Source organism: Erinaceus europaeus, chromosome 14, assembly GCF_950295315.1.
Source record: "Erinaceus europaeus chromosome 14, mEriEur2.1, whole genome shotgun sequence".
Taxonomy (NCBI): domain Eukaryota; kingdom Metazoa; phylum Chordata; class Mammalia; order Eulipotyphla; family Erinaceidae; genus Erinaceus; species Erinaceus europaeus.
The window spans coordinates 87,161,533-87,176,717 of NC_080175.1; the positions used below are offsets into that span (position 1 = coordinate 87,161,533).

The 15,185-nt window shown below is 35.9% G+C and overlaps 1 protein-coding gene across 4 annotated transcripts in view; it reads right to left on the minus strand.

Annotated features, from left to right (window-relative positions):
• CADM2 (cell adhesion molecule 2) overlaps window positions 1-15,185 on the minus strand; it is a 1,068,981-nt gene that overhangs the window by 54,207 nt on the left and 999,589 nt on the right. For 3 of the 4 annotated variants that reach the window (XM_007531179.3, XM_060172115.1, XM_060172114.1), the window contains one exon: window positions 6,270-6,389. The exons of the other annotated variant lie outside the window; for it this stretch is intronic. In XM_007531179.3, coding sequence (XP_007531241.1) covers window positions 6,270-6,389 — 120 coding nt within the window. The remainder of the gene's footprint in view (window positions 1-6,269; window positions 6,390-15,185) is intronic. 4 annotated transcript variants of the gene reach the window in all.

Here is a 15,185-nt window from a genome sequence, read left to right on the forward strand (position 1 = left end):
AAACAAAGGAATAAAACAGAAAGGGAGAGAAGGTCACAGAAGCTTCCAATAAAGCACTTAGATTTCTATATAGATTACTTAACAATTTCCTAATATTTTTTAGGATGATAGAGGCAGAAGCAAACACTAATTAGAAGTTTAGTTTTTGTTTTTTTTCAAGGTATAATATTTCTTTCTTAGCTAGATTAATTTGTGTTGGTAAGTATAAAAGGTTCATTTGTAAATTATAATTAAAATTGTAATAACTATACATAATCACTGACAAATGTCACTAAGTTTCCTATGCTTCTTAACTTGCCAACTCCTTCATATCCTAATCTTCTTTAAAAAAATATTTACTTATTTATTCTAGATTAATTTGTGTTGGTAAGTATAAAAGGTTCATTTGTAAATTATAATTAAAATTGTAATAACTATACATAATCACTGACAAATGTCACTAAGTTTCCTATGCTTCTTAACTTGCCAACTCCTTCATATCCTAATCTTCTTTAAAAAAATATTTACTTATTTATTCCCTTTTGTAGCCCTTGTTGTTTTATTGTTTTAGTTATTATTGATGTCGTTGTTGTTGGATAGGACAGAGAGAAATGGAGGGGGGGAAGACTGAGAGAGGGAGAGAAAGATAGACACCTGCAAACCTGCTTCACAGCTTGTGAAGAGACTCCCCTACAGGTGGGGAGACGGGGCTCGAACTTGAATCCTTAAGCTGGTCCGTGAAAGCCACCTGGGCTTAAGCCCGCTGTGCTATCGCCTGACTCCCTTATATCATTATCTTTAAATGCAGGGAACTGTTAAAGATTTATAGACTATCACATAGTTACTATGAAATAAAAAGTATATATACTTCGGATTGGGAAGTGGGTCACATAGGAAAAAATGCATATCTTAAAATGTATAAAATCTGGGCTCGAACCCCTATATAATGTCATGTTATCCCTCTCTATCTCCCTTTCTTTTTTTTTTTTCTCGATTTCTAAAAAAAAAAAAGAAGAATCTGACTGAAGCAATGAATACTGCATACTGCAGACCCCAGTTATAACACTGGAAGTAAAATAAATAAACAGTATACAATAGGTTAAAAGTGCAAAAGTCTCTCAAATTAAAAATACCAGTCTAAAATAATATTAATATTAGGAATCCTACCAGTCATTTGGAACCAATCACATTTACATATCTAAAATGTATTGGTGATAAAAGAGAACAAAAACAGAATTCCCAGGATATATACATATACTCTGGGTTGAATGAAAGGGTTAAATAATCTCGTAGTCTTAAATACTACAGAGTCAGAAATAAAAAAGTATAGTCTTTGTCACAGAAACATTTTAAGACACACTTTAGTTCAGACTTTAGCTACATGGTATGTCAAAATATTATACACCAGGGAGTCAGGTAGTAGCGCAGCGGGTTAGGCACAGGTGGCACAAAGCACAAGGACCAGCTTAAGGATCCTGGTTGGAGTCCCTGGCTCCCCACCTGCAGGGGAGTTGCTTCACAAGCAGTGAAGTTGGTCTACAGGTGCTTCTCTTTCTCTCCACCTCTCTGTCTTCCCCTCCTCTCTCCATTTCTCTCTGTCCTATACAACAACATTAATAACGACAACAATAATGACTACAACAATAAAACAACAAGGGCAACAAAAAGGAATAAATAAACAAATAAATAAAATTTAAAAAATACTATACACCTGACAAAGTTTAAAGTGTTATTATATTCAAGGATAACTACTTAATTTTTATTTACTTTAGTATCATTTTTATTTTTGTACTTCTTCACTAAATCTATGTTTGGAAGTAAAAAGTGATGAGTGCACTAACACCAAATAATTCCACCAGAATTAAAAGCAAAACCGTTGTAGAAACATCCTGTTTCATTAATTGTCTGATGTACTTGTTTTGCCAAAAACAAAAGAACTGAGAAATAATGATTCCCTCATGCACTGAATGCTGTTTACAGAATTCTAGATCATATGCGTTTCCAGACATGAACTATATCTAGGAAGTGTTTCTCACTTTTCTGACAAAAGTTCTGAAACTCAGTTCTTTTTCTTTTATTTATACCCTTTTTGTTGCCCTTGTTGTTTTATTGTTGTAGCTATTATTGATGCTGTTGCCACTGGATAGGATAGAGAGAAATGGAGAGAAGAGGGGAAGACAGAGCGGAGTACTGAAAGACACCTGCAGACCTGCTTCACTGCCTGTGAAGCGACTCCCCTGCAGGTGGGGAGCCTGAGGCTCAAACCTGGATCCTTATTCTGGTTGCTGCGCTTTGAGCCAACTGCGCTTAACTGGCTTTGCTACAGCCCGACTCCCCTCTGAAAATCAATTCTATTTGCTGACAAATATCAAGTATTTTGCTAACTGAATAACCATAATTCAAGATCATAATATCTCTCAGACACACTGCCTCTCTTCCCCATACTAGTCGACTTTACTCACTTGTCTCTGTGTTAGTACCCTTACTTGTCACACATGTTGCTTTGCTAGCTGTTTCCTTACTTTAGGTGAAGTTCCTTGTCTTTCAAACAGATATATGCAATTTACCTCCAAAGTAAAGAGATTTGCACATTCTCTAAGTTACCACTATTTGAACAGTGTCTTTTAGTTCATCTTATTTCTAGTAGTATCTAATAATCATAGCTTTGATTCTTTAAACTGATTTTAAATTGGGTATTTATCCTATCAGGATCTAAAATCCAGCCATAAAAGAGTAGTCAGAGAGTTATGAATGGGGATAAGAATACTGATTCATTTTTGGTATTTTGGAGATATTTATATCGATAAATGTTATACACGATTTGAAATAGTACTCATTGATATTATAGTGTCTATAAATAGATAATATGAGTTACCTATCTCACAAAATTTACTTTTCTGTTGATACCTGTGATGTTAAAAATAACATTAAGGAAAAAAAATAATGGAGCACTTATGATACTTTTACATTTATCTATGAGTATGTAGTTTGAGATAATGGTCATTGTTTTTTTAGTAATTTTAAAGTCCATGTGACCTCTGCATCCCTGTAGATCTGACCTCACATTCTGTGGTCATGAGTAGGAACATTCCAGGCTTCCCCATTATCGACCTATCTTCTTCAGGTGTAGCACATAGTATGTTGTCCATCCTCCCTTCAGAGGATGGAACATTCTCTACCATTGTTGATCCAACTTGAGGGCAAGGTCCTATGGGGGGCCCACAAAGGGGTCTATTTTGTTGTTCTTGATAGAGATGACCAATAACAATGGAGAGAGGGATTTATTTGAGGTCTAGGCCCATCAAGTCTGTTTAGGAATCTCAGGACTCCCTGAATAGGGCCCCAGCTGATGGGGTGGCCTGAAAGTGATTGAAGAGTCATCATTAAAGTATGCCAGTCTCTTACCCTTAATCAGTTTTTGCAGTCCTTGCTTTAATAAGGTTAGCTTTGGAGTGATTGAGAGAACTGTAACAGGAAGTAGGTGAGAAGGGTATCTAAGTCTAAGTAGACATTTCTTTGTGAACTTTATACTGACTCATTGCAGACTATTGTGTACGTTTGCTTTCAGGTATATATTTTGCCCTAATTTATGGATACATATGAACATATGCTCTATCTCATGGGACCTGGTCTATATCTAACTTTTGGGACTTTGTTAGGAAGTGAACCAGGCTGAGAGTATGGATCGACCTGTCAACGTCCATGTTCAGTGGGGAAGCAATGACAGAAGCCAGACCTTCCACCTTCTGCATCCCACAGTGACCTTGGGTCCATACTCCCAGAGGGTTAAAGAATAGGAAAGCTATCAGGGGAGGAGATGGGATATAGAATTCTGGTGGTGGGAATTGTGTGGAGCTGTTACCCCTCTTATCTTATGGTTTTGTCACTGTTTCCTTTTTATAAAAAAAAAAGTGAATTTATTAGACATCCAAAGATATGGCTATGGAGTATAAACCCTTGATGATCATGCTCCTGACAAAGTAGAAAAAAAAATAACCTGAAAACTCAACAAAATACAACCAAACTCTCTCCAGAAACTTACTAAGCCACAGTCACCAAGTTGCAGATTCTATCCTAACTTCCCTGGGCAGAGGACCTCACCAATATTTTCAGGAACTCCATCTCTCCAGAGCCCTGCCCCAACAAGGAAATAAAGAAACAGGCTGGGGGGATGATGGACTTGCTAGCACCCAAGTCCAGAGGAGAAGCAATTACACCTTTCAACTTCTGCACCTCATAAAGAATTTTAGTCCATACTCTCAGAGGGGAAAATATTAGGGAAGATGATCAAAAGGCTCTGAACTTCAATTCCATGAGGATTGAGAGACAGAAGAGGAAAAAAAAAAAAAACTACTTCTGAAAGCTGTTAAATAAGCGAACTATTATTTTTGAATTTTGACATTAATAAAATTATCTACAAATTAAAAAAACACAAGAGAATAAAAATTACATTAAACTGATAGATGAACTTTAAAAAATGTGAATTTGTTGGAAATATGTTAAAATTGTTTTCACTTCAATAGGCTGGGTAAATACAACAGGTGTTAAGCAGATAAGATTCACATGAACAAATAAATCTTTTTTTTAATTTCAACTGTACAAACATATTATTATGTAACAAAAATGTATGACATATGTTTGTACTCAAAGAACACGAGTAATTTTCAGTTCTTTTGCACAGATACCAGTATTCTGTGAGGAATGCATCAATTTGATAGCCAGTGATTTTTCATAAAATTTTTTTATTTCCATAATTTTGGCATTTTGAATATTTCAGTAAATATTTGCTAAAATGTAGAGAATAATTATTAGACTCTTTATTGTAAGTGATATTAAAAAAATTAAGTCAGCATGTCCCCTTCTTTCTCCAATACAGTAATTTCTGGTGTTAGAATTTAATGCTATAGAGATTTGTTAGTATGCAAAAATAATACATAATTGGAATTATTGTTTAAAAATATTCTGGGTAATGATAACTTACAAAATAGAAATTTCAACATCATTCATTTCACAAAAGACAATACACATTTTATTACCTTCTAATTGTTCCAGTAATATTTCTCACATTTTATATAAATTACTATGAAAATATCTTTAAACTTTTACCTCTATAAATTTAGTTCAAATGCAAATTAGTTAGTAATACCAAAGGAAATGTGTTTATTTTTGAGAAATTCTATTTACCAGCATTTTTATCAAACTTTATTAAAACTACACACTGAACAGTTTAACTGAAATTTTTCTGAAAGTTCACAGTGATCAGATAGAGTAGTTTTTCTGAAATAAAAGAAGTCACAATGACAACTGTCAAATATAGTAACTCATTTAATATTGGTAATTAATAAAAATCTTAAGAAAGACAGTCTGAAAATTTAAAAACTTAAGCTTTTTCTTAGTAGAATGTAAATTACATATATGTTAATGGAAAATGCTCATGATGTCATGTCAAATTGTTAACTCATGTTAATGTAGCCAACATGACACAAAACACATGTGAAAAGTAGACAAAGACAAACTTAAACAGAAAAAATTTTCTCTAAACATGCCTTATTCAGAAAATAACTTTAAAATGTGTTTTTCTATAACGATTGAAAACATTTTTAGTTTATCATTTACTACCCAATTATTGATTACTCAGGAATGCTTTTTTTGTATTTCTGACCTATAGCATAACTGATTTATTTTTAATTAATGAACTGATACTAGAAATTATTCATGGGGCCAAAGACAAATTTCTATCAAGTAGGAAATCTCTCTAACATTTTCTACATTCCAACAGATTCAGTACATTCGTTCAGTGAATCATTTTAGTGTGACATGTCTGTTACTTAAAAGTTCTAAGTAGTGAATAGTTTATGACTATGGATTGTGTCAATTTTAGGGAAAAATAATAAACTCTGTAGTTATCTTAATGTTATTTTATGTTAACGCTTTAGACAACATTATCTGCATCCTTGAATATCCTGCCTCTTTATATATATTTACATGACAAGAAGAAATTAATCCTGTCCCATACTAAGTCACCTTTTACGTTTGCTCCACATGGTAGAGCTCTCCATGTTTTCAACTTGTATTCTGGAATAGTTTTAAGTCATAAAATTAAAAAAAAATCAAATATACCATCTTGTCTCATATTCTATTCCAACAACCCTAATTCACAGTAGTGCAGGTAATATAATTACATCTTTTATTTAATAAAATTGGATCTCAAATTATCTACCCTTTTTAAGACCCTTGAACAATATCATTGAATGTGCTTGTCTAGGCTGTAACAAAGAAGCATACTGTACCTCTTAAGCTGTTGGTTGTTGCAGTTGTGGTTGGGCTGGTTGTTATGGCTACTGTGGTTGTGACTGTTGCAGTGGTAAGGGAGGGGATGATAGTAGTGGGAGGCAAAGTGTTGGGAACATCTGGTGAGTGGAAAAAACAAAACAAAACAAAACAAAATCATATCATGCAAACAAAAGAGAAGCACAAATGATTCAAATTATAAATGCATATCTTATTTAGTTTTAACTTTTAACAGACTTCAATAGATTGTCAGGCACAAAGCTAGTTGCACCAACACTTCTTGCCATTTTATATTCACTCCTTTCTCCTGCTCCTGCTCACAGCAAAATTTTGGAGCAATATTAAAGAATAAGGAGAGTGAAAATTAAAATGATAAGAATTCATTTGTTCACTGACTTTTAAGTAAAAAAAAAAATTGACATGCAATAGCAAAACACAAGTGAGTAAAACAAAAAATGCCATGCTGTGTCAATTAAGCAAACAAATAAATACAACAAAAATAAACACAAATGATCCCACCATAGAAGATTAAAGACATGTTAAGGACGAATGAGTATATGCATGTTAAATGCTTTTTGATATTTTTTTTCTTAGATACACATGATAGGAAATAGGATGGGAACAATCTTTAGGAACAAACAAACAAAAGAAGCCAATTGTTATTGCTATTATTTTGCAATTCTTTTTCTTACAAATGATGTTAATGTTCAGCTGAGGGTCTTGCAGTTCTTACCCTTATTAGCTGGTAACACCTTCTAAAACTTTGCTCAGCCTAGGAGTCTTTAACTAGCACGGAACCCAATATTCTGAAAGATTTGTGATTTATTTGGTTTGGCACATCTAGGAAAGGTTATTGAACAAATACTTAAATGATATCATTCACCCCCTAATCCTTAATTAGTCAAAATGGTTGAAATTTACAGTAGATTCATATGTAGAGACTAGACACACAGAAAGCATAGCTTAGAATATGAAACTGAAATCCTCTCCTTCACTCAAAGCTCGCTGGGAAATGGGAAAAAGTAGAACTGAAACACCATAATTCATGTCAACTTACGAGAACCCCAGCAAGGTCTTAAAGTCAAACGTATCTCAAGTGATTAGACATATAATTTACACAGTAAGGAAATTATAAACAGTTTACAAATTGCCTGTAATTACTGTGCTGGGGCTTGGTTTTACATGTTTGCAACAAGATCCTCATGTATTTAGAGGGTTTGACAGATTGCTTTGCTATTAAAAGGCTTCCTGTCATTCTCTCAGTTAAAGTCTGAGTAACACCAACATTTTTCTGTTTCTTTACTTATGATAAATAGCCCGACACAATCCTCACACTCTAACCTGCTGAATTTTCTACACCACAGACATCAGAAAACAGCCTGAGTTTAGTCTCCTATTTTGTGTATTGATGTTTACACCTGTTTTTCAACAGGGAAAAGGTTTCCTGGCCAGTCAAATTAAGAAAACAACCCTCTGAAAACTCAGTGGTGCTACATTAATCACGAGGGAAAATGGGTATCACCTGGAATGCTATTACCATGATCATAAATAGAAATTACTGTAACAACATTATAAATGGAAGAAAATGTGTGTGTATACCTTATTTCTATTTGCTGACCTTTTGCTATCTTTCTATTTTCTTTTTTTTTATTTTTGAAAATTTTATTTATTTACTTTTGCTTTCGTTGTTTTATTGTTGTTATTGGTGTCATCGCTGCTGGATAGGACAGAGAGAAATGGAGAGAGGAGGGGAAGACAGAGAGGAGGAGAGAAAGACACCTGCAGACCTGCTTCACTGCTTGTGAAGCGAACCTCCTACAGGTGGGGAGCCAGGGGCTTGAACAGGGATCCTTAAGCTGGTCCTTGCACTTTGCGCCACATGCACTTAACCCACTGTGCTACCACCGGACTCCCTCTTTTCTTTCTTTTTTTTATATTTATTTATACCCTTTTGTTGCCCTTGTTATTTTATTTTTGTAGTTTTATTACTGTTGTTGTTATTGATGTTGTTGTTGTTGGATAGGACAGAGAGAAATGAAGAAAGGAGGGGAAGGCAGAGAGGGGGGAGAGAAAGATAGACACCTGCAGACCTGCTTCACCGCCTGTGAAGCGACTGCCCTGCAGGTGGGGAGCCGGGACTCGACCTGGGATCCTTATGCTGGTCCTTGTGCTTAACTCACCGAGCTATCGCCTTACTCCCCTATCTTTCTATTTTCATGGTAAGCTTTTCTAAATAGTTTAGGGAAACTGGAGATAAAGACACTCTGAATTTTAAAAATATATGTAATTTTAATTTTCATGAGTATCTAAAATAGAAAATGATTTGTCCTTTAACAGTTTGGCAAATATTTTCAAGGGCTATCAAACATTAAAAAACACAGTAATATTAGTTCTTTTAAACTCTACATAAATAATTTATTGTTAACAGCCCTAGCAGATTATAAAAAATTAGGTTATTAGCCAATAGACAATGAACTAGAACAAGATTTCATTATATCGAAAGTATACAGCCTTTCAAAATCTGCTAAATTATTTGATTCTGAAGAATTGTAATCTAAACAAACATTTTTTTTTGTTTTTGTGTAGCCAAAACTATATTTAAAATTTTCCCCTTACTCTGTAACAATGAAGATGGGTAATGGCAAATTCTGATATGATCTGTGAAGGATTAATATTTTCAGCTGCAGTTGAACAATCTTCTCAATCTTTTACAAATCAAGCATCTTCATGTTTTGTTTTTTCTCCCCACAAAAGTTGCTTGCTTGTTTGTTTTTATCAGAGAATTGCTCAGCTCTGGTGGTGTTTGAGACTGAACCTGGGACCACAGAGCCTCAGACATAAAAGTTGCTTGCATAACCCTGCTGCTATCATCCCAGCCCAGTCTAACCCCGACCCTACTATACTTTTTTTTTTTCCCTCTAGGGTTATCCATGGTGCTCAGTGCCAGCAGTGCCACTGCACCTCATAGCCATTCCCCTCCATTTTATTGGATAGAACAAAGAGAAATTGAGAGGGGAAGGGAGACAGACAGGGAGAAAACTAATTTTTTTTTTTTTCCTGTTGTCTTTCTTTCCTTCTTCACCGCTTGTGAGGCATCCCTCTGCAGGTGGGGAGCCAGGGGATTGAACCCAGATCCTTGTTTGGGTCCTGACACTTAGCACTATAACCAGGTGCACCACAGCCTGCCCTCCTTCTGACCCCCCTCCCCAATACTATACTTTCTACTAAACTTAGTAATTAGCTGGCTACATAAGAAAGACCCACAAACCAATTCCTGGCTGTCAGTTTGATGTCCTTTGTAGTAATTGATGATTTTCACTTCCTATAATTGTAAAAAACACTTTGAAAAAAAGTTTAAAAACTCGGTCAATATTCAAGAAACTAACAAAAAAAATAAAGAAAGAAATAATGGGAAGGGGCTGGGTGGTGTTGCACCTGGTTGCATGCACTTGTTACAATGCTCAAGGACTCAGGTTCGAACCATCGGTTCCCATCTGCAGGAGTGAAAACTTTGTTAGTAGTGAAGCAGTGTTACAGGCAGGTGTCTCTCTGTCTCTATTCTGCTCTGTCACCCTCTTCACTCTTGAGTTCTGGCTGTCTCTATCCAATAAATAAAGATAATAAATAAAACTAAAGATAAAATAATGGGAAATTTTAGTAGCTGTGTAGCCACTTTAAGAAAACTGTCTTGAAGTCTTTACAGTATCTAGATAGATAACACTATGAGTCATTACTGACTCATTGTCTGGCTCCTGCTTATCTGTTCAGCACCTCCCCTTCTTCCCTTCTGAACTTCAGATGACTAAAATCAAACTGGATGAAAGCAGTTTGATAGAACCAACCTTTGTCAATAGGACAAACGGGTCAAAAAAATAACCCTTCAAATAAGATATCTATTCTAGTTACAGTTCCATGTTTGTAATCACTAATAACTTTAATTAATTTGAGATACTTGAAGAATTATTCCTAAAATATTAATTTGAGAGCGACTTTTTCCTATTCTCTCTCTCCCTTTCTTTATTCCTTTCTTTCTTTCCTTTTTTGTTTCTTTCCTTTCTTTCTCTCCCAGGTTTTCACTGGAGCTCTGTGCCAGAACTATGAATCCACTGCTCCTGGTGGCCATTTTTTTTCCATTTTATTGGATAGGACAGAGAGAAATCGAGAGAGGAGGGGAAAAAAGAGAAGGGGAAAGAAAGACAGATACCTGCTGACCTGCTTCACTGCTTGTGAAGCGACCCTCCTGCATGTGAGGAGACAGAGACTCAAACCAGCATCCTTGCTGTGTGGTTCTTGTGCTTCCTACTATGTGCAATATATATGTGCAATATATATAATTAAAATTATATTTATATATATAATTAAAATTATATTTATATATATAATTTTAATTGCCACCAGGGTTATTACTGGGACTCCTTGCTTCCAAAAATTTTTTTTTAGGTGTTTTTGGGTTGTGTTGTTTGTTTTTAAACATGAATTGGTCCTAATTTTAAGTCAGGATGAGTCTGCAGCTACCTCTTGTTTGGACTTTTTTTTTTTCCCTCCAGGGTTATTGCTGGGCTCGGTGCCTGCACCATGAATCCACCGCTCCTGGAGGCCATTTTTCCCCCTTTTTGTTGCCTTAGTTGTTGCAGCTTGCCATTGTTGATGTTGCTTTGTTGTTGGATAGGACAGAGAGAAATGGAGAGAGGAGGGAAAGACAGAGAGAGAGGGGGAGAGAAAGATAGACACCTGCAGACCTGCTTCACCGCCTGTGAAGTGACTCCCCTGCAGGTGGGGAGCCGGGGGCTCGAACCGGGATCCTTATGCCGGTCCCTGCGCTTTGCGCCACGTGCGCTTAACCCACTGCGCCACTGCCCGACCCCCTGCTTCCAAAATTAATCTACCAAACCAGCAGCATCTCTTTCTTTTTTTCTTTTTCTTTCTTTCTTTCTTTCTTTCTTTCTTTCTTTCTTTCTTTCTTTCTTTCTTTCTTTCTTTCTTTCTTTTCTTTCCTTCCTTCCTTTTTTTCTTTCTTTCTTTCTGCCTTTTTTCCCCTCTTTTTTTTATAGCATCAGCAAGATACTGGGATGACAGAAAGAGACAGAGAAAGTAAAGATAAATCTGCAGCACTGCTTCACTGATTATGAAACTTCTCCCCTGTTTGTGGGACCATAGGCTTGAATCTGGGTCATTATACACAGTAAAGTGTGGGTTCTGCTAGGTGTGCCATGGTCAAGCGGCCCAAATCTCTCTCTCTCCTTACTCTCTTACCTGCCAGCCATTCCCTCCCTCCCTTCCTTCCTTCCTTCCTTCTTTCCATCCTTCCTCCCTTCCTCCCTCCCTTTCTTCCTTCCTTCCTTCCTTCTTTCCTTCCTTCCTTCCTTCCTTCCTTCCTTCCTTCCTTCCTTCCTTCTTTTTTTCCAAGGCACTTCTAAACTCTGGTTTATGCTGTATCTCCAGCAAAAGCCAGCCCCCACCCCTGCACCCCTAACAGAACTTCTTAGTCCAGTACTTTCCTTGTAGTATGTACCCATCTATCTATCAATTTAATTAAATTCTTATTATGAAACAGATACAGTTGAGTTACTTAAATATGTAGGACCAGAATATATACTGAGCTCAGCAAAACCTGAAGAAGGTAAGTTAGTTTAGTCGTACATGGCCATCTTTTTTCCAGTTATTGTCACAACAGGACACATGTCTGGCTTATGGTGGCCCTAGAAACTAAACCTGGGGCCTCTGAATCTCAGACATGAAACTCTTTTGCATAACCACTAGGCTATCTCTATTAAAAATTTCTATAAGCTCTGATTTTGTTGACATCAGCCTTTTAAACTGAGTTATTTTCTGAAAAATTTGAACTTTATTATTGGTCACTTGCACAATTTAGGTTTATCAATACTTATTAAATTAATTCAAAGCATTATAAGCATGACACATTTTAAGAAGTCTTTTAAAATCCACTTTTTGATAAGATTGAGTTTTAATAAAAAAACAAAAAATCCTGTGATCTGGAAGGTGGAACAATGGATGGAGCACTGGACTCTCAAGCATGAGGTCCTGAGTTCAATCCCCAGCAGTATATGTACCAGAGTGATGCCTGGTTCTTTCTCTCTCTCATATCTTTCTCATTAATAAATAAATTAAAAAAGAATAAAAAATATTTTTAAAAAAATCTTCAATAGAGACAGAAATTGCCTTTTTTTCTAAAGGATAAATATTTGAGATCACAAGCTATAACTTTTAAAATAAACTTTCTTGCTAATAAAATGAACTTGGGGCTGGGTGGTGGCACACATGGCTGAGTGCACACACTACAGTAAGCAAGGATGAGGGTTCAAGTCCCTGATCACCACCTGTAGGGGGGAAGCTTCAAAAATAGTGAAGTAGAGCTATAAGTATTTCTCTGTCTTTCCCTCTCTCTATCTCCCTGTCTCCCCCTTCCTTTCAGTTACTCTTGTCTCTATCAATAATAATAAATAAATAAGAAAAAGGGAAAATATAAAATAAAATGAAATTTATCCTCTCTTCTGCAATTTTGATGCAATGGTACCTTGTTCTGAGATTCATGTTCTACATGTCTCTTTATAAACTCTGCATTTTCACCTAATTTAAGGTCTTCAAAGAAAGGGAGAAAGGTCAGGAGGGCTCAGTAAGCAGCTGATACTCCTATAAGTAGTGAAAGATCACAGTACATTTTCGAGTTGTCTCATTATCCTCATTTAATTGATGAGATAACTGTAAGTCATTTATTTATAAAATTGCATATACATATCTGTGACTTACATAGATATGTAATATATATAACACACACAATTACACTAATAACATGTATCCATGTAATCATATGTAGGATATAACAAAATTGCATACGTTTATGCACATGTTTATGCATAACTACAGATAAGGTATATATAGTCCTATGTAGAATATATTCAAATTAAATATATCTTATGTATATTGCATAGAGCATCATGTAACATATGAATATACTTATATGTGCTAAACATATATGTTATTTTATAGAGATAGCATTATTCTTTTTTCTTTTTTTCTTTATTTTCCCTTTTGTTGCCCTTGTTGTTTATCGTTGTTATTATTGCTGCTGTCATTGTTGTTGGCTAGGACAGAGAGAAATGGAGAGAGGAGGGGAAGACAGAGAAGAGGAGAGAAAGACAGACACCTGCAGATCTGCTTCACCGCCTATGAAGTGACTCTCCTGCAAGTGGGGAGCCAGGGGCTTGAACTGGGATTCTTATGCCTGTTCTTACACTTTGTGCCATGTGTGCTTAACCTGCTGCACTTCCACCTGACTCCCGAATGTGTAGTTTCTAAAGAGACCCGTATATTCTCATTTTCTTTTTCTATTTGATAAAAAGCCAATGTGCATATGGAAGCCCCTTCAAAGACAAAAATATAGTTTATTTTTACATTTTTTTAATTGTCTTTATTTATTGGATACAGACAGCTGGAAAAAAAGAGGGTGATAGAGAGGGAGAGAGACAGAGAGATACCTGCAGCACTACTTTACTACTGGCAAAGCTTTCCTCCTGCAGGTGGGGACCAGGGGCTCAAACCCAGGTCTTTACACATTGTAATATGTGTGCTCAATCAGGTGCTCCACTACCTGGCCCCCAAAACATAATTTTAAGTTAAATAAATAAAACCAGCCGCTGAAAATTGGCAAGCTATAACATTTATTTGGTACATAAGTATCACTTGGTTGTTTCTTCGTGAACTAACAAGATAACAACATAGAAGACGATGATGTGGGTCCACCTGCATATCAGATGTCAGGCTCAGAAAAACAAACAAAAAACACTAGTATAGTCATGGGTCCTTTGGACTATAATTAAAATAGGCCTATTAATTATCTACAAAGCAGAGACCACCAAATCGTCATCTGAACTATACCAGTCTTTATGTTCATGATTAGTCAACAATAAGTTTGGCTTTCTATGTTAACTTTTCTTTCACCACCAGGTTCCAGATACTATCGTGATCCATCCAGACTTCCCTGGGCAGATGACCTCACCAATGTGTCCTGGAGCCCTGCACCCCCAGAGCCCCACCCTACTAGGGAAAGAGAGAAACAGGTTGGGAGTATGGATCGACATGTGAATACCCATGTTCAGCGGGGAAGCAATTACAGAAGCCAGACCTCCCACATTTTGCACCCCATAATGACCCTGGGTCCATACTCCCAGAGGGATAAAGAATAGGAAAGCTATCAGGGAAGGGGATGGCATACGAGTTCTGATGGTGGAAACTGCGTGGAGTTGTACCCCTCTAATCCTATGGTTTGTGTCAGTGATTATATATATATATATATATATATATGGAGAGAGAGAGAGAGAGAGACTGCTTCCTTATATCAATAATGGTCCTGAAGGTGATAAGAATGATAGTAGCAGGAAATAGTCATATTAGTTATATGAATCAGTCAGTTGAGCTTGATAAATGATTGTTCTCTGAAAAAAAAAAATGTTCCACTCCCTTTCACTATGAATATTTAGAAATTTTCATTATATTTTTTATGTCTTATTATCAAAAAAGTAAGTGTAGCATGCTAGAACACCTCATGTTTTGAAAGCAGTTTTTAAATATTTTAATATACTAGAACCCTAAGCCATATCACCCTTACTCAAAGCAATAGAAAAATGTTCCTCTTTCACATTCTTATGAAGAATTTTTTTTTAATGCAACCACATTTTTTACTGGAGCTTATTAGAGCACAACGTATCATGTGTAACCTTGTCAAAATGAAACCAGTTCCAACAAGCACTGTATACAGTAAACTGAAGAGCAGTCCAGCACCTCTTTTCCAGTAATGAGCTTTTGAGGTGAAAGGTGTGCTGTATTCTCTACAAATGCAGTGTACAATGATCTCTAACTTGTCAACCTGTTTTGTTTTGTGGCACTTTCAGTTTTTC